This window comes from Acomys russatus, chromosome 20, assembly GCF_903995435.1.
Source record: "Acomys russatus chromosome 20, mAcoRus1.1, whole genome shotgun sequence".
Lineage (NCBI taxonomy): Eukaryota > Metazoa > Chordata > Mammalia > Rodentia > Muridae > Acomys > Acomys russatus.
Window position 1 is genome coordinate 47703338 of NC_067156.1, and position 25230 is coordinate 47728567.

Consider the following 25230-nt stretch of genomic DNA (forward strand, 5'->3'; position numbering starts at 1 on the left):
AGGAGGAAGAGGAAAACAAGAGCAGCAGCCAGCGCAGCACAGCAGACAAGAACGTGTTCAGCTGTTCTCATCCTCACAGAACTAGAAGCCTGGAGCCCTGTGCTGAGCCCAGCCGACCCTCCGACCTGCATCAGCCTGCGCTGCCCCGTGGAGGCTATGGAGTTGGGGGCTCCGCTGGTCCTGCTGCTGGTCACGGCTTGGCATGGTAAGGGCAGAAAGGGGAGGAGTGCTCATGGAGGTGTTAGAGGGCCCATGAAGGACTCTGAGCATCACTGGCCCCGTCGAGATGGCCCCACTTTTTGCTTCCATCTCTCTAGCACAAGAGTGCAGATCTGTGTTTATCTGGAGAGAAAAGGAGGTGAGGGTGTGGTGGAACTAGCCTGGGAGGGCTGTGGATGTGTCTAAGCTTTAGCCTGCATGTGGCTCTGATGCCATATGTACTCATTGGCAGGTGGGAGGGCAGTGGTGGACTACACTTGAGAGCAATGCTTCCGGAGGTTTCCTGTGTGTATAGGAAATTACCTGGGGTTCTCCTTCAAGGCAGATTCTGATGGGTCTCGGTCAGGACTAAGATGCACATTTCTAAGATACTCTTAGGCTGCTCAGTGGCTTTCGCAGCTCTTCCTTGTGTGGTCCTACCAGCTGGGACAGCCCAGGGGGCCGTGATTACATAGGACCTGGCTCAGAAGGGCCCTTTTTTTGGAAGTGTTGGGTAAACGGGTCAGAGTAGAAGGAAGATAAGAAGGCTTTCTGGCCCAGGGCTCAAGGGTGAAAAGTTTGGGGGTCGGGGTCGGAGAAGAAGACACATGAGTAAGAAATAATGTGCATAAGCAAGTAAAAATGCTGTAGAGAGGGGCCCAGGAAAGGCCAGGGAGGGTTTTCCTAGGCACCTCCCTGCAGCTTCTTGGGCGGCAGGTGATGCTTCAAAACTACCAGCTCGGAGGGGGGTCCTGGCTAAGGGTGAGACCTGGCATCCGTGGCCCAGAGTGGCCCATCAAGCACATCCAGGCTCCACTGGCCTAGCACACCTGTTTTATAACCACACCACCTGCTTACTTGGGAAGGAAGGCCTTGAGGGAAGGACAGCCTCACTCTGGTCCCTGGGGAATCGATACTGGCCCCTGGTGAGATGCCAGTCCACTGAAGGCTCTTTTGCTGGCTCAGCTAATCTCATTGGTTTATGTACTGGCACATTCCTCTTAGGACGTGACCCGTGAACATTCGAAAGCACACGTTCCTAAGAATGCTGTTAAATGACATTTGACAGATGCACACGTTTATGCAGTGAAGGGAAGTCCTGTGGTTTTGATTCATTGATTTTTCAGTCTTTATCTTGAGGATTGTTTTTGGGGAGATTGTGTGTGTGTGTGTGTGTGTGTGTGTGTGTGTGTGTGTGTGTGTGTGTGTGTGTCTGTCTGTCTGTCTGTCCAATGTCCATTTCCAAAAGGAAGAGGTGAGAGAGATCAGCAGGAAGCCTAAGGTTTCAGTCTGGCAGGTTATTGGTGAGTGGGTGGGACCACGGGGGCATCTATGGGTGTTGAAATTATGTTGAAGCACTTAGAGGCAGAGCAGGGTTGGGGTATGTGGGGGAGGGAGGGTATGGAGGCCTGGCCTCTTCTCTTTGCGTGGTGGTTGTGAGTGCAGGAGGTTGGGGGCACCTCCTGGAGCTGATGGTGGGAGAGTCCCTTTTGCAAGTACAAAGAGGGAGGTGGTTTGGGGTCATGGGGAGAGTTTGAGAGGGGAGATCTGAGATGAAGAGTGCACAGTCACAGGGGGCCAGTGGCCATCAAGGCCCCATCCTAGGGAAGGGAAAGATGAGTGGCTTTCCTTCCTGCCAACCATGCCCAAGCAGGAAGTGAGACCACCGTGTGGGGAGCATGGACTGTGTCAGCCCTGTTCTGGGTAAATTATCCAGGGCAACAGGCTAGGAAGAAATAAGACAGAACCTGTCCTGGAGCCCATTTTCTGGAGGTCAAGACAAGAGACAAAGATAAGCAGAGTAGCTCGGGGGAAGGGGAAGGGCAAAGTGTCTGGGAGACAAAGCAGGAGCAGAGTCATAGGACCCAAAGTCCGATCCTGTGACCTTAGAGGTTAAGGTCCTTAGCAGGCAAGCCCAAGAGGGACATTAGCCATATGACACGGGAGCAGAAGGCCAGGACAGGGGACCTTGATGTTCTGCTGCCCTCCAGGTGGACAATTGGGATTGTCCTCATGGGACAGAAGAGGAGCGTCTGATGCCCAGAGAATCAACAACCTCCCCATCTGGAAAGGACTGTCAGGCTCCCTAGTCCTGGTCAGTGCGAGTCCAGGCCAGGGTGAAATAGCTTGTTCCTCTTCCTGCTGGCCACATGGCACAGGAAAGTCACAGTCCTACATCAGCAGTGGCACTATTCTCTCTTCTACATCTGGCTGGTTGGAAGCTTGGGCAGGTGGGCTCCATGTTTCCAGTGAACTTGAAATCAGAGCAGACATTAAACCAGGCTAAGATCATTTGCGAGAAGAGACTTTCCACTCCTGGCTTGAGCTGTGTGTTTGTGTGTGTTTGTGTGTGTTTGTGTGTGTTTGTATGTGTTTGTGTGTGTGTGTGTTACCCACTAAGAGTGGTTGTAGGAAACACTGGAGTGTTCTGAGAGCCTGATGCCCTTTGGAGCTGCTATGTCACTGTATCTGTTTCACCAGCTAGAGTAGGAGGGGCTGACTTGCGGGGTCAGCAAATAGGACCGGTGGCACAGGCAGGTCTCTGCACAGAGTGTTCTGGGACCCAGCACACTGTCCCCCTCTCCAGGGGTCCCTCGCTGTGTGGAGAGGGACAATGGCCAGGACGGCAGAGAAGCAGAAGTGAGAAAGCCAGTGTAGAAAGGCCACAGGCTGGGCGGAAACCAAGGCTAGCTGGGTGCCAGCAGTGTGTTTCCGCCCACAAGGGCCGAGGGCGCCTGCCAGCCCGCCTGAGGCTGTGAATCAGTTCTCACTTCCCTCCTTCACCCCTATTTCAGGCCTGGGGAAAATGCTGACTCTACAGAGGCAACTAGCCTCCTTCCCTAAGGCCCGGCAAGGGTTTTAAGTTCTCTTTTCTCCTTCAAGCAAATTTTCCTTAAAAGAGATTGGCTGCCAAGAAATCCAACAGGTCCAAGAGAAGCAAGGGCACAGTAAGTGCCCAAGCAGTCTCATTCATAAGCATGGCGCCTGAGCCCCTCACTGAGTCTTTACCAGAGCAATTGATGCTGCAAAGGTTTTCCGGCATCTGAACAGCCTAGCATGCTGGGAAGGTGTGATTACTGTTTGCACTTGTTAGTGAGGAGACTCAGGGAAGAGGATGGATGGATGGCCTCAGGCATCCCACCGTGCAAAGACTTGGTGCCAGGCGGTAGGAGTGTGCACAGCAGGAGACAACCATCTCTCTCCATTCGCTTGTTTGAAACTGGTCTTGCTTAAATGGGGTCCCGGGCTTGGCTCTGCAATCACAGCCTGTTTTTGTACATGAGATTGATGGGGCCCTCTCCTTGGGTGGGAAATGATACAGAAGGCTAGGCCATCCCTGGCTTTGTGGGGAAGCCTACATGCACAGCTCAGGAGGCTCCCAGGTCAGTCTCAGAGGAGAGCCCCGTGGGTGTGGCAGATATCAACAGATTTAGGAGCTGAGTGAAGGGTTGGGCGGGTCAGACCCATTCAAGTACCAGAACTATCCTTTGCAAAACATGGTTCAGCTCAGTTGGGGGACATCTGGGATGCACCCTGGGACTCACTTCTGTCTGCCACCTCCTTCAGGTCAGGGGGCCCCCATCATCGAGCCCAGTGGCCCAGAGCTGGTTGTAGAACAGGGTGCAACAGTGACCCTGCGATGTGTGGGCAATGGCAGTGTGGAATGGGATGGCCCCATCTCTCCCTACTGGACCCTGGGCCCTGAATCTCCGGGAAGCATCCTGACCACGAGAAATGCCACCTTCAAAAACACTGGGACCTACCGTTGTACTGAGCTTGAAGACTCCACGGCGAGCAGCAGCACCATCCACTTGTATGTCAAAGGTGAGGACTCCAAAGTCCCCATATTGAGCAGGAGGGAGAGCTGCTGGCATTAGCAGGCATAAGCCAGCTGCCAGCTTGTAAGTATGAGCGTTGGCCATGACCAAGCATCTATAGCTTCTGAGGTGGGTGCTGTGATTACCCCCATTGTCCAGAGCCTCGGTGGGCTGGAATCTTTTGCCTGAGGTCACACAGCCACAAGTGCCATAGGAGCACCTGGTTCCAGAAGCCAATCTGAAATGGTCTCTGAGTGGTCCAATACACTATGGGCAAATCCGCAGCCTTTTGATCCTCCTGTCACTAACGTTCAGTTGTCACCTTGAACCCTCCTCTTCCTCAGATCCTGCCCGGCCCTGGAATTTGCTAGCACAGGAGGTGACAGTGTTTGAGGGCCAAGATGCTGTGCTGCCCTGCCTGATCACAGACCCCGCACTGAAGGCCAGTGTCTCACTGGTGCGTGAGTCAGGCAGGCCGGTCTCCCGCAGAACGAAGTACTCCTTCTCGCCGTGGCAAGGCTTCATCATCCGCCAGGCTAAAATCCTTGACAGTCATCGATACCAGTGTAAAGCTGTGGTGAACGGTAGAGTGTCCACCTCCATCGGCATCCAGCTAAATGTGAATCGAGGTATGTAGGACGGGAAAAACCTGGCCAGGCATGGAGGCAGGAAGGAGAGCTGGCAGACATGGGTGCAGGAAAGACAGAAACAGTTCTTCTCTCTCTCAATTATTCACTTCTCACCAGGGCGAGTGGGGTGAGAGGTGCTGGGTGGGACTCTGACCCTGAGACCCTGGTCTACACTGTCTCCAGGCCCCAGGACACTAGACTCGACTTGTAGGCTTGTTCCATGACTTGTGTGTGTCAGGCACTGTGCTGCTTCCTACAGATGTCTCCTACCTAGACCAGACATTATACTAGAAAGGCAGGTTAGAAGGTAGATGCAAGCTGGATGTGGTGGCGTATGCTTTGAATCCCAGCACTTGAAGCAGGTAGATCGCTATGAAGTTTGAGGCCAGCCTGGACATCCAAGGCTCCACAGAGAATCCCTGTCTCAAAAAACCAAACCAAACCAAACAAAAAAACCACCCCCCCCAAAAAAAAACCCACCACCACCACCACAACAACAACAACAACAAAAAGGAAGAGGTGTAGGAGGAGGTAGATGCAGACTGTGTAGGAGAAGCAACTGGAAAAGGCTGGAGTTGGGTGTATTGGGGAGGCGGCTACTTTACACATGAGCTTTCTGAACAACTTTGGGGCTAACAATCAACGGTGGAAAGTAGGCATGGTGGAGGACATCTGTATTCCCAGCACTAGGACTGGCTCAGTGTGTTAAGTCACTTGCCACCAGGCCTAGTGACCCAGTTAGATCCCTGGAGCTCTCCTACTAGAGGGGAGAACGCCTACTATAGCAAGTTTTCCTCTGACCTTTACTTGGGCACTATGAAAAGCATATGTGCATATATGTGCAAATATATGGAATGAAAATCATTTTTAAAGAACCAGTGAGGTGGCTCAGTGGGTAAAGGTTCTTGCTGCCAAGCCTGAAGACCTGAGTTTGATCCCTGAGATCCACATGGTGACTCTCCAAGGTTGTCCTCTATACAAGAATTATGGTATGCCTTGTATACCACACACACACACACACACACACACACACACACACACACACACACACAGAGACAGACAGACACACACACAGACAGACAGACACACACACACACACAGACACACACACACACACACAGACAGACACACACACACAGACAGACAGACACATACACACACACACAGACAGACACATACACACACACACACACAGACACACACACACACTTCATTAACTTCAAAATGCAAAGGCTGGGGATGTAACCCAGTGGGAGAACTGCTGTCCTGCATACCTCTGACTTAGATTTGATACACAGAACTGCAAAACAACAGCCACCACCACCAGCAGCAGCAACACATTGACAGGCAAGAGCAGCCATTATTCAAAGGCGTAGAAAGAAAAGTATCATAGGAAAGAAGGCAGATGCAAAGGCCCTGTGGTGGACAAGGCAGGATCCAAAGCCTGGCAGGTATAGCAGGCATCCATGGACTGCTTTCTTTTTTTCTTTTCTCTTCCTCCTCCTCCTCCTCTTTTTCTTCTTTCTTTTTCAAGACAAGGTTTCTCTGTGTAGCCTTGGATGTCCTGGATTTGCTTTTTACACAAAGCTGGCCTTGAACTCAGAGATCTGCCTGCCTCTGCCTCCTGAGTGCTGGGATTAAAGGTGTAAAGGCGTGTGCCACGACCACCTTGCTCTTTCCTTCCTTCCTTCCCCCCTCCCTCCCTTCCTTCCTTCCTTCCCTTCCTTCCTTCCTCCCTCCCTTCCTTCCTCTGTCCCTTCCTCCATCCCTTCCTTCCTCCGTCCCTCCCTCTATCCCTCTGTTCCTTCTTCCTTCCTCTGTTCCTCCCTCCCTTCCTTCCTTCCTTCCTTCCTTCCTTTCCTTTCTTTTTGAGACAGGATCTCACTATTTAGCCCTGGCTGGCCTAGAACTCCTACTTCTGCCTACTAAGTACCTAATTTAAAGGTGTGTGCTATCATGCCAGCCAGGGACTGCCTTTTATTCTGAGGGCAAATATTTATGTAGGTGAGGGGCACAAGAAAGAGAGAGGGATCTGACTTTGGCTGCCAGGAGGAGGATGAGATGGGAGGCAGGATGCTGACTGGTGGTGGGACTGGAAGCAGGATTAGGGGTGATTTAGAAAGTGGACTGTCCTAGGAACTTGCTTGTTGGGAAAACTGAGGTAGGTATCAAGGCTGCCCCCCCCCTCCCCAGGGTTTGGGATGGTTGAATGATGGGGTCCTAACAAGTATGACGGCCCATGGTACTTGGCACAGTGCCAGTGAGCCTAGGTGTTCATGGGTTGTTTCTGATCTCAGTCCACCCAGGGCCCCCACCCATAATATTGGAGCCTACTGAGCTGGTGCGGATTCGAGGAGAGCCTGCCCAAATTGTGTGCTCAGCCACAAATGTGGACGTCAACTTCAATGTTATCCTCAAACGTGGAGACACCGAGGTCAGTCCCCCGGGGAAGGAGATGACATGGCGGAAGTCTGCCCATTCTCTCAGAACAAATGCATCCTCACCTCAAACCATCTTTCTGGACTGAGGACATAGCTGTGGCCTAGAGGACCGAGAGAGAGGGGCCTGAGACCCTGCCAGTGGCAGCTGACTCGGCCTGCTAGGGGATGAGGGAGACAATCTAACCCCTTTCAGGGATTACCCTAGTGTTGTTACAGCTTGTAGAGTACTCACTTCTGACAGAATGAGGAATTCCCAGGTGCCCTTAGAGGCATGGGGGCATGTTGGCTATTTCAGAAAGACTTTGAGTGGGAGGGAAGATGAGGGTCCCTTGGAAGGATGGAGAGGCTGTTTCTTAGATTCCTCACCTACTGTGAACCGCGGGTCAGGTCCAGCCCTGAGCCCTTGCTGTGCGGCCCTACCCACTCTCATTTTAACCCAGGGGCAGGAGACCGGTGTTCATCCCATTTTATAGACAAAGAACTGAGACGCAGAGGTCAGTGCCTTGCCAGGCACACAGGCAGATCATCATTTTAAAGTTGGAGGATTTGAATTTAGAGCCTAAGCAATTTTAATAAATCATATATCTATTATTTCTGTCTACAGCTTAAAATCCCCGTAGGCACTGACTTCCAACATGACCGTTATAAAAAAGTCCTGACCCTCATCCTCAATGCCGTGGACTTCCAAGATGCTGGCAAATATTCCTGTATGGCCAGCAATGGTGCCGGCCAACACACGACTTCCATGAACTTCCGGGTGGTGGGTGAGCATCAGACAAAAGGGGGAGGCCTGTGGATGTTGGGAGATGAAGGTGATGATGGGAAGAGGGCGGTTTGATCCTGGACCCTCAACTTCCTCCAGCAGAGTATGGGTCATGGTATCCTTTAACATGTTCTGTTCTGCGTTGGGATCGGATCCGAGCAGCTCCCTACTGCAGTTCATGCAGGTTCACTTGTTTCTGAGAGCATGGGGTTATCACATAGACACCCAACAGACAGTGCTTCTCTGCTGTTGATTGTATTCTTTGAACAGCAATGGTCCCTCTTGCTGGGGTAGGAAGGGTGATAGCGGAGTCACTGAGTCTCAGTGAGAAAGAAAGCGGATTGCACATCTAGAAGAGGGGGACACTATGTGCAAGCCCCCAAGGGAAGAGAAACACCAAAAGCAGCGGAGAGCATCAGCTATAGAGAGGTGTAAGCAATGGCGGTGAGGGAGTGAAGATGAGGCAGGAGCCTCAACAGAGGCGGTGGAGAATTTGCACTTCATCCTGTTGAGAGGCCGGGAGGGTTATAAAGCGGGGACTGAGGTCTCCACAGGGCTCAGCTCGCACAGGTTGGACTGGGAGTCAGGAGCGAGCCCTTCTGCGTGTCGTCAAACCTGGCTTTGCAAAATAGTACGCTGAACAGCCTCTTTGTGTCTCAATCCCTCTACCTGAAAAAAAAAAAAAAAAAAAGAGGATTTAATAATAAATAGGCATATTTAGAAAGCCTAGAAGCCCTGATAAGACCCACACTGCTAGAGGGCAAGCAAATATCACATTAGAAGACTCACCCTGGAGCTCACATTAGAAGGGACTCGTTCATATCCTGGGAGCAGCCACAATAGCAGATATAGGAGAAAGCAGTGAGGGTGCCAACCGCAGTGATGAGTAACGAGGGGCTTAAGATGCCCTCCTCTTGCCTGGCTGCTGAGGAGGGAGCAGTGGCATCCCACAGGTTGAGAACCTCAATGTCACCTTCCTGTCACAGCTCTAGCCAACCTGCTTCCAAGTCCAGGCACTCAGGGGTCACTTGATAAACGTGTGTGCTCTCTCAGATTTTGGCCAGATGTGTGTTCAGGCTTGAAGTTGGTGAAGGGGAAGCTCACACACTCTGGGCAAGACAGCTCCAGTCCATGGGGGCATCTGTTGTGCTATTAAGATAGGTCTGTATGCTGCATTCAAGGAATGAGCCTTGTGGGGCTGGGGTGGCATGAAGGAAAGGTACCACATGATGTCAGAGAGGTAAACTGGGCAGATAGTTCATCTGGTGGCCCTGAGATCCCATGTAAGGCCCCAGGCCTTTTTTCTCTTGGAGGTGAGAAGCAGTTGGAGGGTTTGAGCAAAGAAACACCATGGTCAGACTCGGGTGTGACGATCAACAGGCTTACTGGTGCTCCATGGAGGCCAGTTCTAGGGAGAGGAGGAGGGAGTCAATTAGGCTTCTCCAGTGGTCCAAGCTCATGTTGTCCATGGTAATGAGTCCAGACTAGAATGGTAAATGAAGTTGTGGGAAGAGTCTGGGATACTTGAGTGGATAAATGGATGGTGGTGGAACGCTAGGCGACAAGAGTGAGTCCTGGCTGGTGCTGGAGACTGTGAGTCTGGTGCATAGATGTGCTCAGACCCTGGCTCAAGGGCTGGATGGTCCCATGACCAGGTAAAGGAGGACATCACCCCCATCCCACTAACACCAGATCTCCTGTGTTGATTTTCAGAGAGAGCCTACATAAACTTGACCTCTGAGCAGAGCCTCTCACAGGAGGTGACTGTGGGTGACAGCCTCACCCTCGCGGTCAATGCAGACGTCTATCCTGGACTACAACATTATAACTGGACCTACCTAGGGCCATTCTTTGAAGACCAGCAGAAGCTTAACTTTAACACCCAAGGGAACACATATAGGTACTGCCTGTCAGCCCATGAACGTGTGTGTGTGTGTGTGTGTGTGTGTGTGTGTGGCACTGAGGGCTTTAGCCAGAAGCCTTGGTCCTGTTTCATCCATTCTGCCTTACCATGGGTGGATCCCCTCCCTTTTTGTCATCATCTCTCTTTCCCTGACTATGGGAACACTAGTTCTTTGTGTCAAGTTGTCCTGCCTCCCGTGCCTTGTGCCTCTGGGGAGCCCAGTGCTTTCCTTAGCTGTTCTGTCATTTCTGGGAGTGAATGTTGTCAAGGTCCTTTGAGGACCTCTCAGCTTCATCTTCTGCCCTTTTTATGGCCAATGCCAATGTAGGAAATGAACCTGACTTCCACCCCAAGATGTATTTGAGGTAACAACCACACAAGGCACCCGCCAAATTAACACGGGGAGGGGGGCGGGTAGACACAATCATACATTTCCTAAAAGATTAGTAGTCATCCTGAAAACCTCATTCTAGCAGCCCTGTCCTTATGCTCTGGGATGTTTTCAGGACGCATGTTTCTGCCACATTCTACTCTTAGAACTTGGGTTGGTCAGTGTCCACCAGTGTGGAGATATGCTGCCTATCTCTGAATGGAGCATCTTGAGGGGTTTGTTCTCCTGACTTAGGGCCTGAAGCCTGTTAGGTAAGCACTCTACCACAGAGCCAAACCCAGACAGAAACTGCCTTTTTTTTTTTTTTTTTTTTTTTTTTTCCGAGACAGGGTCTCTCTGTGTAGCCTTGGCTGTCCTGGACTCGTTTTGTAGACCAGGCTGGCCTCAAACTCACAGCAATCTGCCTGCCTCTGCCCCCTGAGTGCTGGGATTAAAGGTTAAACATGTATTTTAAATATGTTTTATTTTAAGTGTACATTTTACTTGCATGTGCATATTGCACCACCTGTGTGAATGGTGCTTGTAGAGGTCAGAAGAGGGTGCCAAATCCTCTGGAACTCAAATTATAGGAGTTTGTGAGTCACCATGTTGGTGCTGGGGCATGTGTGAATATACACTCTAAACCACTGAGCCATCTCTCCAGCCCCATGTAAAATGTATTTATTAACTGGGACATGGGGCTCATGGCTATTATGGGCAACAGAAGCAGAGAGATCAGGGCCTCAAGCCCAGCCCTAGAGGCTACAGAGCAAGTTTGAGGCTAGCCTGGGCTACATCAGACCTTGTTTCAAACAACAACAAATACACTCATAATGGACAAACCATCAATTAGAGACTAAGAAAACTGAATGGGATCAGCCAAAGGTGACTTTTTGCATCAGCATTTGGTTCCAGACTTTTCTGTAATAAAGGGAACCATTAAATTAAGAGCCTATAATGAGTCAGATTCTTGTCCCGCATTCTAAATGCACATCACTTTAACCTTCAGGCCAAGCCTGCTCACTAAAAGCAAAAACATCACACTCACTCTTGGAGCCGAAGAAGGCCACAGCAATGGAATGCATGTCTGAAGTCATACAGCCAATGATAGCATTGGAATTTGGCCTCTGGTTTTTGTAGCTACACAGCTCAGAACCATTCCTGTCTCTTGTCCCTGTCACCATCCCCTGGGACAGGACTGGCACAACAGAGATTTTTATAGGGTTGGTGGTGCTTGTGAATGTTTAGTTCAGTGGTAAGAAGGAGGCGGGACTTGCGATGTACCTCCTCCCAGGACCTTGCAGACATTTCTAGTAAGCCTTTGGGGGTTGGGGACAAAGAATGCTCTTAGATGAGAGGACAGTGAATGACCCGGGATAGGTGGTTTCTTCTGTATTGATGGTCCACTCCTGAGGACCTGGCTCAGACAAGGCCTCTGTGCCCTGCAACTATAACAAGAGGTGTGCCTCTTCCCTGCATGTGATGCCCGCTAATAACAGTAGCATCTCTTGGCTGTCTTGCAGGTACTCATTCATGCTCTTCCTGAACCGTGTAAAGAGTACAGAGGCTGGTCAGTACTCCTTAATGGCACAAAACAAAGGAGGCTGGAGCAATCTGACCTTTGAGCTCACCTTGCGATGTGAGTGAGAGGGACAGGGTGCCCAGGTTTGGGTGTGAGGGTAGCGAGTTCAGGGAAGATGGTCAAGAGACAGAGACCATGTCCTGAAGGCTGATCCTGCCCTCCTCCAAACTTCCTTTCCTCCTCAGATCCCCCAGAAGTCCATGTTACATGGATACCTGTGAATGGCTCTGGTGTCCTGTCATGTGTTGTCTCTGGGTACCCTAAGCCCAATGTCACATGGATCGAGTGCAGGGGCCACACCAATAGGTCAGTGGGTTTGGCTTCCCTCCTTAGGCTGAGCCTCTGGGTGGGGCAGCCATGACTGGGGCACAGGGGTGGGGGGTGGGGGATGCTGATGTGGGAAACCCTGAAGTCTTAGTCAAAGTCTATTCTTTTCAGATGTGAGGAGGCCCAGGCCTTGCAGATCTGGAATGATACCCACACCAAAGTCCTGAGTCAGAAGCCCTTCCACAAAATGATCATTGAGAGCCAACTGCTTGTTGCGACCTCCAAGCACAACACGACTTATGCTTGCAGAGCCCACAACAACGTGGGGAACAGCTCTCAGTCTCTCAGGGCCATCTTTCCAGGTAACCTATCAGCCCTCCTCCTCAGCCAGAATGGGCATCCGGCCTGTGGAGACAAGACTGCTTGCCTCCGCACCCAGCTGTGAAGACCCTAGCTGTGTTGAGTTATACCTCTGGGTCACCTTGGCTAACCCTGAGCCACGGAACTCCAGAGACAGCTACACGGAGAGGCCCAGAGTCCATCATTGGGGACTGAAGAGGAAAGGGCAAGGTCAGGGAATGGGAGGAAAATAAGACAGAGAGACCCAGACAGAGACTGAGAAAGACCGAGAGAGACAGAGATAGAAACCCCTGAAGCAAGCTGGTCCACCAGTCTGATCCTTTGGCTCCTGCTCCCTGCATTTTAGTTCATGTGAGGGAGAGAGGAGTTGGATGAAGAAATACAGATCATCCTAAGTCCAGGGATAGAAGCTTTCTCCATCTCTCTGGAGCTCCCTGTTGCTCCCTGACCCTGCACTATCATGAAACATGGTCCTACCCACTCAGGGCCATTGTGCAAGGGCTTGCCCAGTACTGATACAGAGCTTGCATCTGTTCTTGGTCTCAGAAGCCCTCATCCTCCTCAGGGCTAGGATTTAGAACCTACTGTGTCAGGGCCTGGGTGAGGCTTTCAATCCAGATTGAAGGGCAGGCCCTTGGTTTCTGCTTGACTAAGGGATTATGTCACTATGTCCTCCAGTAACTAACCTGGAGCAGTTGCTGCCAGGCCCATTGCCCCTCCTGTCTGTGAATGATCTATGTCACTGCTGATTGTGGCAGCTGTAGGTAGTGAAGAGTGCTGGCATTGTACCAGCATTGTCTCCCTGAGCCCCCTCACTCCTCTAGTAGCAAAGTCCCATCTTCCCTCATTTTGGAAGGATGGCACACCTGAGATGTTGAGAGACATCAAAGTTTGGTGTCACTCATGCTCCTAGGCGGGCATGAAAATGAACTGTGTCCTTCCTACCACATCAAGATGACTTAGGATTAGAGGTCAGGAAGAGGAGACCTGGGACTCCTGAGCCTGCCTTTCAAACTTGGAAGGCCGCTGGGCTCTTAAGGACACACAGGGAAGCTGCAGGAAAGCTGCGAAGGGTTTGGGTATAACCCTCAGAAGGCCTTTCTGCCCACAGATGGGAATGGTGAAGCTCCACCCCTGGGGCTGGCATGCAAGCAGTGGCTGGGCACTGAGCTGGCCTGTGACAGAGTTCTCATGCCCCAGCAGAGCGGGGGAGGCTATGTCCAGGTGTCCCCTCCTATTCCTCTGTCCTTCTCTTCCAGAAGGAAGCACGAAGCTCCCTGATGAGTCCCTGTTCACTCCAGTGGTGGTGGCCTGTATATCTGTCATGTCGTTGCTGCTGCTATTGCTGTTGCTGCTGTTGTACAAGCAGGTGAGTTGTTGGGCCAGGCCGCCCTGAAGGAGCCAGCCGTGAACGGCGCCTGCTCATGCCCCCTCATTCTGACAGGCTGTCGTGAAGCCAGAGCTCTTCAATGGGAGTCTGCTGTGTGACAGCACGACAGCACGTGCTGGCACCAGGGAGATCCTGCCTTTGTAACCCTAAACTTCACTCCTGGGGCCAGGAGAAGGGGTAAAAGTGAGGGTGTGCCTAAAAGGCGCCTAGTCGTGCCTGGCTCTGTCTATGGGGCCATAGGGCAGGAGTATGTTGATGCTCATTTCTCCATCTGTAAAATGGGGTTCATGGTGGCAGGTTGTCATGGAGATTCTCCAACCCATATGTATAGAGAAGAGGTGGGGTGTCTAAGACAGAACTCAGCGGTGGAACCTGTGCTTCCATGCAAGGAGGAAGTTGGCCGCAGACCCGGTTAGCTCATGCACATTGGGATGGGAGCGTGGCTGAAGCTGGTATCTCCTTGACCACACACCAGAGTGGTTTCTGGGTGCTACTTGCCACCTAGATGTGGCTTAGTCACTGTCAAGGCTACCTAGTGCTTGGAGAAACACAGTCCTTCCTGATGTAGAACTAAAGCTATCTCTGAGCCGGGCATGGCGGCGCACGTCTTTAATTCCAGCACTTGGGAGGCCAAGGCAGGGAGATTGCTGTGAGTTCAAGGCCAACCCAGTCTACACAGAGAAACCCCATCTCGAAAAACAAAACAAAACAAACAAACAAAAAAAGCTGTCTCTGGTACTCAAACAGCAGGATCCCACAGCCCTTTCTGCCTTGACTGACTGGCCTCACCTGATAGTGGTCTAGGGCACCTCAGCTCTCTACAGCACCATTTTTTAATATATTACTCCAAGACACCTTCCTGTTTCCCACCCAGGAGATTTAACTGCTTCTGAAGCAGCCCAAGGCCCAGGGGACCTGCAGCCTCAGGCTTCTTTCTGCTCCCTTCCCCCGACCCCCACCTCCATTTGATGTCCACTGGCTGCGATACTCCTGAGGAAAACCCTGAAAGAGTCAGGGCTGTGAGCAGTTGTCTTCTAGCCAGCCTCTTCAGAGAGGACTTGGCCCGCCTCTGTCTTTATCTCCCAGGCTGGGTGAGAAGAGGCCTGTGGTGGAAGGGTGGTTTCTGCTCAGGGCTGAGCCATCCTCATCACCTTCTGTTGACAAGCAGAAACCACACAGTGGGGATTGGACAGGGAAGGAGGAAAGGACAGGAGTCAGCTGGCCCTGGGGATAGGGACAAAGGAAGAAAGGATGATGGGTGCCGAGGAGGGAAGGGTAGGATCAAGAAGAGGCCACTGGAGAGATTCTGGGCCCAGGAGGGTCTGTAGAGCTTCCGGTGGGAAGTGCTCTGGTCTCCACCTCCTCTAGCCTCCATACCTACCCCACAGACCATAGACTTGATGGGGAGGGTAACCAAGACCTGATGTTTCCTTGCCCTCTTCAATCCCTGTCAGGAAATTAGAGGCGGAGCTTGGGCTTTAGGCATAGTGAGTGTGAACTGATAACACAGTGAGGATTTAGCCAGACCCAGCTCCCAGGAAAGGCTCAGGAGGCCCCTGTAGCTGGCATTCCAGTCACCACTCCTTCTAGGAGAGGACTTTGCAGGTCACCCCACCTTCACAAGAATAGCCTCTAAAGTCCCCCGGAGATGGCAGGAGTTCAGCGCTAGAATCATGGATTCGGACATGTGAGCTTCCAGCCGAACCTCCCCTCCCCCTCAGACCGTCCCTTCCAACATTGCCTGGGCAGAGGTGGGAAGGCTGACTCAGCCCAGCTGCAGAGGAACAGGGGAAGCAGAAGTGGCAAGAAGAAAAACAGTCGTAGCCACAGAGACTCCTGGAGATGGAAGATGGAAGTGACAGGAGGGGGGTCACCCAGCCGGAGGGAGTTCCTCCTCAGATCTCACTTCAGCTCACTTCAGCCACTTTCTCCAAGCCATAACATGTGCCTGCTTTGTTGTTGTTGTTGCTGCTGGAAGTGGTATTTTGTGTTTGTTTGTTTGGGTTTGCTTTGTTTTGAGGACTAGGCCTTCTATAGCTCTGAGGATGGCCTTAAACTCCTGTAGCTAAGGCTGGCCTTGAACACCAGATCTCCTTCCATCTCCCAAGGATTGCAGTGTGTGCTATATACCCAACTGGATGTTCTTCCTTATGTCTAACTATAGTCTTTTCTCTCAAACATCCAGCTAGACGTTCTTTTTTGTAGTTATGTAAAATCTTTTCTACATAACTTCAGTGACTGGCTACTTCCTCGCCAACACTCACTCATGCATCCGTTAGCTCCCCTCACTGAAGCCCAGTCCCTGTCCCCGAGGCCTGACTTGAACAGTAAGTTGGTCCGTTGACCCAAGGTCTCCGTGTCCTCAACCATCCTAGCGTCCACTTTCGCCTACATGTGGCCTTCCCTCAGCATTTTTCAGGGCAGCTCTTGGCGTGCCGCCCTCGTTCAGCTGCCCCGGAGACAAGAAAAAGGCGAGGAGATACTTGCTCCCTCCTGCCAACCTAGCCTTAGCTGGGTTGAAGGGCCACTGAGAACCTCAGGGGTAATGTGCCGGGCACCCTCTATCAGAGGGCCCTGCCTCAGCACCTCTTCCTTCTCCTTAGAGTGAGTCTTACAGCACTCCTGACCTTCCCACCTGGATGTTCTCCTCGCATGCCCTGGTCCACATCTGTCACCTGCCTGTGCCCTGAGTTTGTCAAGATTGCACCTATGTCATGGCTGTCCAGCACTTGTGTACTCTATGCCTGGACACTTCTTCATTCTGGCTCCTCATGGACTCTCCTTGCTCATCTTACATCCCTCTCTGTCCTGTCGCCCTCTTTGTTGACTTCATGACACTAATTTTTAAAAACATTTTAAAGACATTTGTTACTACATATGAATTATGTACTACATATGATATTTTAAACATGTAATGTTTATTGATTATATTAACCATATTTACTTTCCATTACCTTCTCTTGTCCCTTTCCCATACCTGCCGGTCCCTTTCTCTCCCCAAACTCCACTTTTACTTTGTGTGCATATGTGTGCACATATGTGTGTATATATATATCTGTGTGCGTTTGTGTGCTCATCCGTATGCATATGTTTCATTAGGGTTGCTTACAGAAGCGTAAGTGAGAAATTATTCGTAGAGAACGGCTAGACAATGGAAGAAAATGTCTCTCCCATGCCTAGTAATCATTAACTGCATAAAGATGCTTAGGGAGGAGGCACTTGTGACCCTCCTCCATGCCAGGATGTTGATAGGACTAATCCTACAGCATGTCATGTGGAAGACAAGATTCCATAACACTTCCCCCTCTTGCATTCTTTCCTATGGTGTCCTTTGAGCCTTGGAGGGAAACATGTCTCATCTACAGCTGAGCAACGTTCAACAGTCACTCACTTTCAACACTGCCTAGTCATGAGTCTCTGCAGTTACTTCTGACTGTAGTCCACAGCAGCTTCTCTACCCAAGGCTGAGAACAGCGCTGACCTATGGGGATTAATGGAATTATTTAGAAGGTTAATTGACAGGCATGTCATATCCATTCAGCAAAGCAGCAGCTACACAGTCCCCACTAGGGCTAAGAATGCCCCTTAGCCGGAGCTTTAACCAAGATTACAGAACTAGATGTGGCATCTCTCCTGTAGCCTCAATTCTATTCAGAAAGTAGGTGGTTATCCCCATAACAGACTTGACACTATAGTTGTTGTTGGTGGCTTTTGAGACAGGGCTTTCCTGCTATCCTGGAACTCATTCTGCAGACCAGGTTGGCCTTGAACTCACAAAGATCCACCTGCCTCTGCCTCTCCAAGTTCTGGGATTAAAGGTATGCCCCACCATGTCCAGCTAGACTTGATACTATTTGCACGTCTTTCGCTGCATCATTTGATGGTTTTCTATCTATAACTATATATAGTTAAGTTGAATGCCTCTCCAAGCCATTCAAATGCCAAACCCATGGGGCCAAGAGTTTGCCTCATTCAATAATGAATTTCTCATGCATGATAGAAGCAAACGTTCAGTAAAATGTCTACATGGCTATATTAATTCAGCCTGGAAAAGAGCCAATTCTGACCTCAGAATAGATGGGATGATGGAATGATGCTTGGTAAAAGAAGTCCGTCACAAAAGATACTGCATGACCCCACTTACAGCAAGCACTCACAACAGTAAAACTATTAGACACAAAGTAGAGTCATGTCTCTCGTGGCTAGAAAGAGGGGAGAGTAGGATACTCACTGGGTACAAGAGCAAAAGCGTTCTGGAAATTGGTTTCCTATCAGTGTGAATGCACTCAATACTACTGAGGTGTGCACGTGAAGTGTTTGGGATGGTACATTTTCTGTTCTTTATATTTGACTATAATTTGAGGATAAAAGATTGGAGGGTAGCTTAGTTGTGCAGTATGTATTTATGCACATATAAGGCTCTAGCCCAATCCATAGCACCCAAAACAAAACCAAGGATATAAACTGTCTGGATGAGAGAATGGATAGTTCTCAACTTCTACCTTCTATCTCAATCCAGGAATTGTCAAACTCAGAGTTCTCAAGGCTTTCAGGAATTATCTTTGAATGAACAGCTAAGGAAACAGGCTTAGAGAAAGGAAGGTCACATCATAAGGCAGGACTAGCTTTTGATGCTGTGCCCACAAGATGCCATGGTCCTCTCAGCACATTCAGGATTGTCCTCCCATGCTCTTGGGAGGGGAGATGCAAGGTCCCATCTGCTAGACCATCAACCCATGCCTCTGCTTTTCCTTCTGCAGAAGCCAAAATATCACGTGCGCTGGAAGATCATCGAGAGCTACGAGGGCAACAGCTACACCTTCATTGACCCCACCCAGTTACCTTATAATGAGAAGTGGGAGTTCCCCAGGAACAACCTGCAGTTTGGTGAGAGAGCGTGAGCATAAGAGAGTGAGAGCATGAGAACACCAGCACTCTGTGACCTCTGATGTGCCCCATCATGGGGCAGATGGGGGCTGCAGGGACCCTGTGGGCCTCAGGAACCTAAGGAGTTCCTCTGTGTATGACAGGTAAGACACTTGGAGCTGGTGCCTTTGGGAAGGTGGTGGAGGCCACAGCGTTTGGTCTGGGCAAAGAAGATGCAGTGCTGAAGGTGGCTGTGAAGATGCTGAAGTGTGAGTGGGAGGAGGTGTGGCATGGGGGATGGGGACTGGTGTCTGCGACAAGTCTGGCTCTGCTGTCACAAGATGTGCTTTCCACACTTTTAGCCCTCCTTCCCTCCCTCCCTCCCTTGCATCTGTATGTAGCTGCATTTCCTCTTCCATTTTTGGACTCTGATCCCTCTGGGTCTCTGGGTACCCCCTGCTTGGTCTGACTTGCGGGTCCCATCTCCCAGCCACAGCCCATACTGATGAGAAGGAGGCCCTAATGTCAGAACTGAAGATCATGAGTCACCTGGGACAGCATGAGAATATAGTCAACCTCCTGGGAGCATGCACACATGGAGGTAAGAGCTGTGCAGGAATGGCGACTTGTGGTCTTGGGGATCTAAGGGTCTCTGGACATCTGGCTTCCCCTCCACATCTGTGCTAAGTGCCTGTGGGATCCTTGTCTCCAAAGCTCTGATATTCCTAAGCCTGGACTCAGAGCAAGAGCTGCTCATAGGTGATGCAGCTAGCTCCCTGAACCCATTCACAGGGGATTTAACATGAAACCCCTAAATTTTTAAGAAGCCCTTACCCCAGACCTGCATGCCCCAAAACTCCAAATTGTTACTCTCCTCTTCATTATAGCAGTTTTACTGATCTGCCATGGATCTCCTCTAAAGAAACTATTTTTTGAGCTAAAATCTCCTTTTTTTCTTTTCTTTCTTTCTTTCTTTCTTTTTTTTGAGACAGTCTCATTTTAATGCAGGATGCTTTGGAATTTCCTATGTAGCCCAGGCTGGCCTTAAACTTGGGATCTTCTTGTCTCACCCCACCCCTGAGGGCTGAGATTACAAACAAGCATCACCACACTAGGCTAAGCTAAACTCTTTGAAAGTTTTCTAAGTTTTCATCGGCTTTATACAGATGGAGTTATGAAGGCATAGAGAAGCCTGTTCCAGAGACAGGATTAGAACTTGGGTGTACTGCTTCCCAGGCCAGGGGTTCCCTGTTCACATGGAGAGGTGGAGCCTTGGGGTACACCTCCCTCACCCCACTTCTGACTGCCTTAGGGCCTGTCCTGGTCATTACTGAATACTGCTGCTATGGTGACCTTCTCAACTTCCTGCGAAGGAAGGCCGAGGCCATGCTGGGCCCTAGCCTGAGTCCTGGTCAGGACCCCGAAGGGGACTCCAGCTACAAGAACGTCCACCTGGAGAAGAAATACGTGAGAAGGTAGCTCCCTGTCAAAGAACGGGACAGAAAGTAGGCCAGGATGGGAAGGGGGTTGGCACATAGCCTCATCTGTCTCATGAGGAATACCTACCCAGGCTTTAAAGCAACTCTGCTTTCTTACAACGCATTCCCATCGTTTAACAAATATCTGAACCCCTCCCATGGTCCAGGAACGTGGAAGGCAAAGATGGGTGGCTCAAAGCTTAGAGATGGGTTTGTGAACGCTTCCCCTTCATATGTGGGAAGATCCTCCCAGGCCCAAACTTGGAGCCCTGGCCAGAGATGGGAGGACCCAAGGAAATGCTTGCCCGTTTGCCCTACGGCATGTCTGGGGGGGCTGTAGGACACACACACTCCACTCAGGAGTGGCTGACCTGTCTCCACACCCCTGTGGGGAAGAAAGAACACAGTTTATTAATTGTTGAATGGAGGTAGGAAAACAGCCTGGCCCATGGTGAGGTTCCTGGTCCACTTAGCCCTTGGTTTCCTTGGATGAGCCAATGGAATGTTGAACCTCTCAGTCTTCTGTTCTGTGATTCCTGGAAGCCACCAGAGGCTACGGACAAAGCCACATGAGGAAGCAGAGACAGGAAGAAACAAGTTTCATGTTGCTCGCCAATGGGGCAGAGGCGGAACCTGGGCTGTGCCCGCTATATTTTAAGTTGGAGTCTCGGTCGGGCCATAGCGTTAGACTACTGGGATCAGGCTATGCTCAGAACCAGGAGGATGTGCTTATGGTGTAGGTAGGCACTGGCAGCTGCTAAGACTGAGGGATACAAAGGGAGAGGAGGTGCCCTAGCTTCCTTCTCCAAGTGTGCAGACGGGCAGAGCTTCCCTAGTGTGGGACATTTCAGGAGTAAGCGGCCTGCCATCTAAATTGGTCCTACCTATGGGTCCCAAGTTATGCTATTACAGATGTATGGTTTCCCAGAACAAGGAGATGGTGGCCATAATGGAGACCCTAGTTTCTCTTTCTGGGAACCTGAGGGTATGGGCAAAATTGAGGTGGTGAGCAGCTGCCAGCAAACTAGATTTGGCTGGCTGATCAGCATCAGTCATGGCTGTTCAGGGTAGGGCTGTGTATCTTTAGGTGGCCTGCCACCTACTGCCTGGGTATCCCTGGGTGTTGCCTGTCCACCCAAACCTACAGAGACATTATCTTCACTAAAAGAAACCCCTTGGAGTTTCATATGCCTTGAGCCAGTTTAAGCTCCTTTAGACCTAGGCAAATTTAATGCTGTGAGTGGCTGCTCTGGCAACGGGGGACATTTAAACCTAAGTGATTTTTTTTTTTTTTTTTTGAGACAGGGTTTCTCTGTGTAGCCTTGGTTGTCCTAGACTTAGTTTGTAGTGGACAGTCAAGCTGATGCATACCACTTGCATTCCCCTCTGCTAAGTGACTAAGGGAGTCCACTGGGCAGCTGAAGGACAATGTCTGGGGCTATGCAGTGCAGTGATGAGATCATTTCCCTATTCTCTTTCCAACCCAGGGACAGTGGCTTCTCTAGTCAGGGTGTAGACACCTACGTGGAGATGAGGCCTGTCTCTACTTCTTCAAATGACTCCTTCTTTGAGCAAGGTGCGGAGGTACCAGGATAAGGGGACGAGAAGGGTGGATGGGCCTAGGCGCCAAGGACTGGGGTTGAGGAGGAGCAGGGGGGTGACAGGGTTGTCTGATGCCTTTTCCTACCCCAGATCTGGCCACAGAGGCCAGCCAGCCACTGGAGCTCTGGGACCTGCTGCGCTTCTCCAGCCAAGTGGCCCAGGGCATGGCTTTCCTTGCTTCTAAAAACGTGAGTCTGGGTCCGGGGAGGCTGGATCCTGCCGGCTGTGGGAATGAGGAAAGGGAGGGAAGATGGCCCAAGAAGCAATGGAAGAATGAGTGTGAAAGAACACAAGGTACAGAGGGCCTCAGGAGGCACAGGGAGGAAGCCGTGCTCAGCGGGCTCCTTTTGGAGGCTTGGTCCCAGCACCTTGATATGCCTGCTCAGAGGGCCAGAGGGGGTACTGGAGACAGGGCTGTGGGGCACAGGTTTAGACAGGAGTAGAGAGTAGACTACCAAAACCTGTCTGTATCCACCCCTAGTCAGGGACCAAGGACCTCTTGCTCCTTCCTCCCCACCTCAGGCCTTAGGGGGTAGATTAAACAGACTAATCTTTCCATGTTTTCCTCAGTGCATCCACCGGGATGTAGCCGCTCGAAATGTGCTGTTGACCAGCGGACATGTGGCCAAGATTGGGGACTTTGGGCTGGCTAGGGACATCATGAATGACTCCAATTATGTTGTCAAGGGCAACGTGAGTGCCGAGAGAGGGAGTGTGGCTGGTTGGGCAGGCTGTGGAGAGTCCTCAAGTGACATGGTACTGTCCTGCCAGGCCCGCCTGCCTGTGAAGTGGATGGCCCCAGAGAGCATCTTTGACTGCATCTACACAGTCCAGAGTGACGTGTGGTCCTACGGTATCCTCCTCTGGGAGATCTTCTCACTTGGTGAGCTGCTAAACCTGCTCCAGGTCCAGCCTAGGGCTAATCTGTCTTTGGCTACTCCACTGGTGTCTTAAACCTCACCGACGAAATCTAGTCAGATGCCTGGTGTCCAAGACACAGCAAGGGCTGGCAAGAGCAAGGGCTGATGAGGACTCTTGAACCAGCAAGGCAGCACCTATGTGCTATTCAGACCCTCCAGCCAATGCACACTTCCTGAGTCCTTCCCTCACTTGCCTCTGCTCTGCAGTACCTGTTACCTAGAATGTTCTTGCCCCTCAGACACCTGCCCATATGCTATTGAAGACGTACCTTGTCACCTTTTAGCTCCCATTTACTGGGGACTAGGCACAGGGCCCTTGTGCTGAGTGCTTAACTGCACTACCAAGTGGTCTTCAGGCATCACGCCTTTACTGATTCACAATCTGGGTTTTGTTCTGTGTACTTTCAAAGCCTGTGCTGGACTCTGTGTGGTTGGTAATGAGGGGCTGAAGGCTGTTGTCTTACTGCATAATGCGGCACCTAGGAAGCCCTGGGTACCCACGCTTTCTTCCTGCTCTACGACTACACCTGGGATGGGACCCTTACACTTCCTGAGATGCATGTGGGTGGGGGAGAAAGTGTGTGTGGTCTCTTATATGATCCTGGCCTTTTGCAGGTCTGAACCCCTACCCAGGCATCCTAGTGAACAACAAGTTCTACAAACTGGTGAAGGATGGATACCAAATGGCCCAGCCTGCATTTGCACCAAAGAACATGTACGCAAAAGCACCCTGGGAGGCAAAAGGAGCCCTAGGGTTTGGGCAGCTGCTGGAAGAGCATGTGGCCCTTGTCTTTGTCTAGAAGCCTCCAGAGCCAGGCTTCATCTTTAGTGCATTTTTGAGGTTCCATGCACTGGGTCATACCTCTAGCCCCCAAACTTACTTTTGACTAGTGTTGGGCTTCCCTCACTAGGTAGATCTCCCTAGTGATGTATGTGCCCTGAGGGGCTTGACATAGATAGCCTTTGTTCTGCCTTCAGATACAGCATCATGCAGTCCTGCTGGGACCTGGAGCCTACTCACAGACCCACCTTCCAGCAGATCTGTTTCCTTCTGCGGGAACAGGCTCAGCTGGACAGGAGAGAGCGGGTAAGAGGAATGGAGTACCTGCCTGGCTGGCTAGGGCGGGCTGGGCCTGCGAAGTTTCAGCTGACTGTCTCTGGCTTCTCCACTCTCAGGACTATGCAAACCTGCCAAGCAGCAGTAGCAGTAGCAGTGACAGTGGTGGTGGCGGCGGGAGTGGCGGCGGCGGCAGTAGCAGCGAGCCAGAGGAGGAAAGCTCCAGTGAGCACCTGGCTTGTTGTGAGCCAGTGGATATTGCCCAGCCCCTGTTGCAGCCCAACAATTACCAGTTCTGCTGAAGTGGGACAGCGGGAGCACTGCTGCTCCCCCATGTCCCAGCTCTACCTCCTCCATGGACGGGCAACATGGGGAGAACATATGAACTTTGTCCTCAGCTTGGCCCAGCTCTGCAACTTCAGAACATTGAGGGGCCTGGGGAGGTCAGAAGCCCCCAATCCCAGAGCCTGGGCCATCACTGCCAGTGGGGTTTTCACAGTGCTAGCCTGTATTTACTATGCCAATTGGTGCACCCCTAGTTCACTTTCTTTATTCTGTTCCCACTTGAAAGAACCCCTGTTCCTAACTCTCTTGTGTTTCTATGGAAAAACTGATTTGCGTCTCAGAAAGACAAGGTTCCCAAGGCAAGAGGTAAGAGGAGGGCTTGCCTCCCTGATGCATGCTCAGACCAGCTTCTTGGGCAGGGTGGCTCCCTTCTAAGCTCACAGGGCTGGTCTCCACTCCTGACTTTCACTATAGTCCTGTCTCACCCTGATCTTGTACTGCTAGAATGAGCCAAGTGGCAGCTAAAAGTGAGGGGGGTTCTATCTATTGGCCTGCCACTCTAGGATGGAAGGCATGGGACCTTGGTGCAGGGCTGGCCATACCAAGCAAATACTGAGTGCTCCTCTCCAAGCTGACTTGTCCTCATTAACAGTCAACATTAAACTAACAGCATTAACACAGAAAGTGTCTGGATTTTTGCTGCACACAGGTGCATACACGTTCCACAGACCTCCTTCTACCCGTCCCTCATGAGAAGTGACCAACAAGCACCCATTTCCAGAGCAAGAGGACACAATGAGCATTCAACTGGCTCTTGCTTCATCAAAACCAGATAATTTAATAAACTTTATTCTTGTTGGGGGAAGAACGAGAGGGAAAGCCACCTATCCCACCCTCTCAATAAATTAAATAGCACTCGGCTAATCCTGGGCCCTAAGCAAACCATGGGCACCTGAGCCAGTGTTGCTGTTTGCTTATGGCCCTATCTGCTTCCCCTTCACAGAAGGGAGTTTTCCTACTGTTTGCCAGCTATGTCACAACTGTGGGCCACATCCCCTCTGTGGTGAGGGTCCGAGGGCCCAGAGGATGTATACAGTAGCAGCGGCCAGAGAAAGAAGGAAGGATCCCTTCCCCCGAGCCAGGGCAGAGAGTCTTAGAGGGAGCTAGAACTGACTGTTCCTCCCTCTGCAGCTGCCCCAAGTTGTGGGAACAAGGAGAGCTGGAGGAAAAAAAGAATGCACCCCTTCTTTAGGCAGAATGAAGGTCCAAGGGGACCCCCAAGAGTGAATAAGCCAACAAGG

At 51.1% G+C, this 25230-nt stretch overlaps 1 protein-coding gene across 1 annotated transcript; it reads left to right on the forward strand.

Annotated features, from left to right (window-relative positions):
• Csf1r (colony stimulating factor 1 receptor) lies at positions 1 to 24285 on the forward strand. The gene is made up of 21 exons (XM_051163398.1): positions 1 to 205; positions 3766 to 4023; positions 4361 to 4645; positions 6943 to 7079; positions 7691 to 7850; positions 9563 to 9749; positions 11646 to 11761; positions 11890 to 12010; positions 12143 to 12333; positions 13591 to 13700; positions 18482 to 18608; positions 18752 to 18856; positions 19078 to 19188; positions 19900 to 20062; positions 21553 to 21641; positions 21758 to 21855; positions 22238 to 22360; positions 22439 to 22550; positions 23203 to 23302; positions 23566 to 23674; positions 23764 to 24285. Exons 1-21 carry the CDS (start codon positions 157 to 159, stop codon positions 23944 to 23946), a joined length of 2934 nt encoding a protein of 977 aa, XP_051019355.1. The 5' UTR covers positions 1 to 156; the 3' UTR covers positions 23947 to 24285.
• Positions 24286 to 25230: the final 945 nt, after the last annotated feature.

Excerpts from the sequence above, each read along its gene's own strand:
- Csf1r (XM_051163398.1), top strand. The coding sequence starts at position 157 with ATGGAGTTGGGGGCTCCGCTGGTCCTGCTGCTGGTCACGGCTTGGCAT. Across the intron at positions 9,750-11,645 it reads ACCCAAGGGAACACATATAG|GTACTCATTCATGCTCTTCC; the intron begins GTACTGCCTGTC and ends GCTGTCTTGCAG. Across the intron at positions 23,303-23,565 it reads GCATTTGCACCAAAGAACAT|ATACAGCATCATGCAGTCCT; the intron begins GTACGCAAAAGC and ends TTCTGCCTTCAG.